At 39.1% G+C, this 6000-nt stretch overlaps 1 protein-coding gene across 1 annotated transcript in view; it reads left to right on the top strand.

Annotated features, from left to right (window-relative positions):
* The first annotated feature begins 416 nt into the window (after positions 1–416).
* Positions 417–6000, top strand: part of CFAP43 (cilia and flagella associated protein 43) — a 107135-nt gene continuing 101551 nt past the window's right edge. The window contains exons 1-2 of the mRNA XM_073904229.1: positions 417–556; positions 1887–2140. Of these exons, the coding sequence (XP_073760330.1) occupies positions 492–556; positions 1887–2140 (319 nt within the window). The 5' untranslated portion in view covers positions 417–491. The remainder of the gene's footprint in view (positions 557–1886; positions 2141–6000) is intronic.

Raw genomic sequence — 6000 nt, forward strand, 5'->3', positions numbered from 1 at the left:
ACGCCTGGCTTTAAGTCCCACTCGACTTTGCAGCCGGAGGCAAGTTGCTTCTCTCCACTTTACTTTGCTTATCTGTAAAATGGGGCTGATGAGTGATTTGAAGCTTAAATGAAATAATGCCTGCGTGGCGCTTGGAACAACGTCTGGAGTGGTCAGCACACAATATTAACCTCAGCTATTGATATTATTAATATTGTCATTATTTGCCGCAGGGTAGGCCTTCCAGCACCCACTCTGAGGGGCCCGCCCCTCGCTTCGCTCACCGCTCTTTCATTGGCTGAGGCGTGGCAGCGCTCCCACCAATCCGCTAGGCTCGAGACGAGCAGGTCTACAGGACAGAACCAATGGGAGCAGGGGTTACAGTCTCCTAGATACGGTGGTAACTGCGGACGCTTTGCGGTCGGCGCCGCTGGATCTTGGAGTAACGGCTGCAGACTCGAGGCGGCCTCGGGCATTTCCTACCCGGGACCCCGCTGAGAGAAACGCGGCTCATGGCGCAAGGCCGGGAGCGAGAGGAGAACGTCTACGCCACCGCCGGCGCGTCCCTGTCCGTGAGGTGCGGCGTCCACCGCCCGGCGACGGACTTGGGTCTGCCGGAAACTTCCTTCTGACCTAATCCGCCCCCTACCCTCTTCTTCCTCCTATTCTTTAGACCCGTTCTCCCGGAAACCTGGACCTCTTCTTTATCCCCCAACGCTTTCCTGCAGACTCCCTGTGTGACCTCTTGTCTCCATCCCCCGTCCCCCTATTTAGTGACCGCATCTCCAGCTGTTTGCACCCCTCCCCCCACTTTTCTGTGACCCTACCCCTGTCACGCATCCACAGTTGCTCACCTCCCCTCCTCATTTCTGCCTCGTCTTTCTGGCTCAGTACCCCGTTTTCCCCTGACCTTTCGTACATAAGCTCCCCCCGCCCACACACACACACCCATCCTGCCTTCCTGTCCTCGTCATCTTTGGTGATTTCCCCCCCTAAGTTAGGGCAGTCAGTCCCTTCCTTCTAACTACTATCCACTAACTTTGGATTTATTTGCACTTGAGTGGTCTTTGAAAAGCATAAAGAGCTGCACAGATAAAAGGGGTATTTCTTTGCTTCCACATTTTAGAGTTTCATACAGCCTCTTCCACCGGCCCCGGCTCTACTCTCCAGGCCGTGGAAGTCTCTCACCAAACTAGTGTCCTTCTCTTTCCTTCCCCACCATCTTTAAGCACAAATTTAGTATTTAAATAAAAGTAGAATCAGACTCTCCTTCCGAAGGATACACCCACCACACATTCCTTACTTAAAAATACATTCCTTTTGTGTTCTAACCTTTTTATTCATGTTGACTTAATTCCATTTACTTTCTGCATTTATCTGTATTTTTAGATCTAAAATAACAGCTATACACCCTTCATCGTGGTAAAGAAACAGTTTTTCTACTTGGCTCACAACCACAAAGCAGGCTGCCCGATTCAAAGTTGTTTTTTTAAAGCTTATTTTTAAAATCAAAACAAAGATAATAGAACGGCCCAGGATACACCCTGTTTTCTCTTAGATCAGGCTCTTTTCTCTCTCTGTCATTTTTACTTTTTCTTTTCCAAGTATTCAGACCCCAGAAATCCTTCTGAGACTTTCTCAGGTTTGATCGGAGGATTTGCTTCACTGAAAAAGTTCTCTGAAGAAGGCTGTTAAGACCTAAGACTAAATTTCTATAGTGCCTGGACCCAAACTGGTCTCACAGCCAGCCTATGTATTCTTTTATCTTAGAGATTGTTTTGGGCAGAAAGGGGGTGAAGATAGAATAGATGTGTTTCAAATATTTTGATGGCTTTTTGTTTGCTTTGTTTAAAAAAAAGTATTTGAAATGTTTTATATTGATGGTGGCATATTTTTTTTCCCCAAAGATGGGTCCAAGGATTCCCTAAGCAGAATGTTCAGTTTATCAATGACAGCACCATCTGCTACCCTTGTGGGAATTTTGTAATATTTATTAATATTGAAACCAAGAAAAAGACTGTACTCCAGTGTATGAATGGAGTTGTGGGTGTCGTGGCAACTAATGTTCCTTATGAAGTTGTGGCTTTTTCTGACCGGAGGCTAAGACCTCTCATCTACATATACAACTTTCCTGGATTGACCAGAAGAAACAAATTGAAAGGTAACCTGCAAGACTCTTCATCTGCCATAACTAAAGGATTTTGTTATGTGACCAAATCTGGTTCTTATAAATGAAGGGTGTTTTATGTTTATTTTTGTTTTTTATAATACACATTTTTAAAGAGGGAATCAGGCTGATCACAGAGAATTTAATTAAGTGGGCTACAGCCTTGCTACTCAAAGTGTGTGGTTGTTTACCTTCAACATTGGCGTCACCTAGGATGCCTGTTATAAATGCAGAAATGGCTCCCATCCCCAGACCTAGTGAATCAGAATCTGCATTTTAACAAGATTCCCTGGGTGATTCATATGTACATTAAACTTGGGAAGCGCTGGGCTAGAAGACTTACAGCACTAAATGCAGTTTAGTGTTTTTTCAGAAGATTTTTTTTTCTTTTCTGATGATTTATTGAAAATCCAAGTAAATTGATAGCATACAAGTTCTAAAGTCTCTGAGTCTCAATTTCCTTAGGCATGGGGACAATGGTAGGATCTACTGTTAAGGCTGTAGTGATAATAAATGAAATTATATATATATATGTATATATATTTGATATATCAATTATATGTGTCATGTTGACACATATAATTGATATGTCAATGTGACACACGCACATATATATGTCAATCACTGTTACCCACCATTTATTATTATTCACTTATTCATAGATACAGCTGACCCACAATGGGCTGCTGCACATCTACTGGCGTTTCCATCTAATGATTCCCTCATTTAACACATCAAGGTTAGAAAGCTCAGGAGAGCTTGAGGCTAGTCTTAGTTATTTAGGCTTATGGGTCAAATAAGTCTTTGGGTTAAGCCAGGGAGTTCATCTATAATTTGTAACATTTTATTTGTGGGGAAATTTGTATTCTCAACATATTAAAACAACTTTTAAGGTGTAACCTGTTCATACATTGGTAACTGTCTATATGGACTGTAATTACTCTTCATCTTTAAAATTTCCTCAGTTTGCTTATGTGACTATAGCCCTGTCCAAGCAACTAAGAGTTAATTCAAATCAGTAGCCAACATTTATATTAAATAATGAAACTCTAAAGGCATTCACAATAAAATGATGATTAAGTCATCAAGGATACCTATTGTTACCACAGTTATTTAGTATCAACCTGGAATTTCTAGCCAATGCAATAAAATATGGAACAGAAAAAGTATATCTATGGAAAAGAAGATTATGGAAATGCAATAGTCCTACTAGGACTAATGAGAGAATGTTGTAAGATGCTGGTTTCAAAATACCCACACGATTAGTAGAAGATTTAAATACTTAGAAATGATTCAGGAAGAAATGTGAGTGACCTCAGGCGAAGAAAACTACAAGAATATCATTGATTTAAAATATTTAAGCATATACAGACATATTCCTGGATGGAAAACCCAATTATTATATAGTTCTTCACAGAAAATAATTCCTAAGTTTGTCATGTTTCAGAGAGCAAGGAGGATGTAAATGATACTAAAGTTCATCTAGAACAACAAAAAGTAGAGAATAGGAAAATTGGAAAGAGAATGATGGTAAGACAGAAGGTCCTTTTAATATTATTCTATAGTGATTAAGAGTGTAGTATTGGTGCAGGGTTCACCACATCAGTGGAAGAGTTGAAGATTGGGGACAGGCTTGAATATATAAAAGCTAAGTATACTCTCTCCTCATCCCCAAAATAGATAATATAGATTATTTAACAATTAAATAGTGATGTTAAGAAAATTATTTGAGGGATGCCTGGCTGGCTCAGTCAATGGAACATCTGACTCTTAATCTCAGGGTCATGAGTTCAAGTCCCACTTTGGGTATAGAGATTACTTAGATAAATAAAATAAACCTTAAAAAAAAAAAAACACTTTGTGCTCTTTTTCGTGGTGCCTCGGAGGTGGTAGGCTGCTTCAGGATGAAGCCGAACATCTCTTTCCCAGCTACTGGCTGCCAGAAACTCATTGAAGTGGACAATGAATGCAAACTTCGTACATTTTATGAGAAGCGTATGGCCACAGAAATTGCTGCTGACGCTCTGGGTGAAGAATGGAAGGGTTATGTGGTCCGAATCAGTGGTAATGACAAAAAGGCTTCCCCATGAAGCAGGGTGGGTGTCTTGACCCATGGCCGTGTCCGCCTGCTGCTGAGTGAGGGGCATTCCTGCTATAGACCAAGGAGGACTAGAGAGAGAAAGCGCAAATCCGTTGGGGTTGCACTGTGGATGCCAATCTCAGTGTTCTCAACTTGGTCATTGTAAAAAAAAGGGGAGAAGGATATTCCTGGACTCACTGATACTACTGTGCCTCATCGTCTGGGGCCCAAAAGAGCCAACAGAATCTGCAAACTTTTCAATCTCTCTAAGGATGATGTCTGCCAGTATGTTGTGAGAAAACCCCTAAACAAAGAAGGTAAGAAACCTAGAACCAAAGCGCCTAAGATTTAGTGTCTTGTTACTCCACATGTCCTCCAGCACAAACGTTGGTGTATTATTGCCTTGAAGAAACAGCGCACTAAGAAAAATAAGGGCTGCAGGATATGCTAAACTTTTGGCCAAGAGAATGAAGGAGGCCTAAGAAAAACACCAGGAACCAATTGCCAAGAGACGGAGGCTGTCCTCTCAGAGCTTCTACCTCTAAGTCTGAGTCCAGTCAAAAATGATATTTTCTAAGAGTGATGAATAGATCAGACATCAAAAAGAAAAAAAAAACAATTTGAACAAAAGTATCAAGTTGGATATTCGTGTTATACTCTACATCAAAACATATGTCAGACAAAAATAAGAGTTCATTGTAAACAGCAAACCTATTGGAAAAGTAGAAAGTATGGTAGAATATTTAAACGATTTCAGAATGGGGAAGAATTTTTCACACAAAGGAAAAAATTAAAAATAGAAAAATTGACATATTTGATTACATACAAATTTAAAACTTAAGAACATCAAAAATACTATGAAAAATTAATAGGCAAAAAATAAACTGAGGAAGATATTTGGAACAAATATGACCAAGTATTTTCAGAATGTTTATGAAACAATAAGAAAAAAACCAAACATCACATTAGAACAACGGAAAAAGTAACTGCCCAAACCACAAAACTACAGATGACCACAATCAATAACATTCTATCTCAACATCCTTTTAAAAGCTTGATGTTTGAACCAAGATGAGGTTTTTCTGCTTATCAAGATCACGACTTTTTAAAGCTGATAACTGCTAGGCAGAGTGCCGTGAAATTGGTAGCACACTTTTTTGCTGAAGGTGGGAATAATTTTTTTCTTCCAAGTTTTTATTTAAATTCCAGTTAGTTAACATATAGTGTAGTTTTGGTTTCAGGAGTAGAATTTAGTGATTCATCACTTACATGTAACGCCCAGTGCTCATCACAAGTGCCCTCCTTAATGCCCATCACCCATTTAGCCCATCCCCCACAGTGGGAATAATTGATACAATCTTTCTGGGAAGTAAATATTACCATATTTGACTCAGTTAAACTCAGTTGAGGAACTAGAATTCAATTTTAAGGAAATCAGAAATATAGTCAAAAGATTTGTATGCGCAGGAGTTAAAAGCACTCTCATAATAGCAAAAGATTGGAAACTTCCTACACCTCTAGTAATATGAATATGGTTAAATAAATTAAAACATCTCACAAAGGAGTATTATATAAACATAAAAATCACATTTTTGAAGAATTATTAATGATAAAATGCTCAGTGTAATGTAAACAATAGGAGTAAGACTGTATGACCTGTCTTTTAAATGAATTGTTATATATAATATTTAATCCATGATTGTTATAGCTATAAAAAGCAGCATATTTTTTTCAAAGTTATATTTAAAGAAAAAATGTATATTTACAAGTAAGC

This window comes from Callorhinus ursinus, unplaced genomic scaffold (genome assembly GCF_003265705.2).
Source record: "Callorhinus ursinus isolate GAN/ISIS: 27379988/994484 unplaced genomic scaffold, GSC_fseal_2.0 scaffold20, whole genome shotgun sequence".
NCBI classification, from domain to species: Eukaryota; Metazoa; Chordata; class Mammalia; order Carnivora; family Otariidae; genus Callorhinus; species Callorhinus ursinus.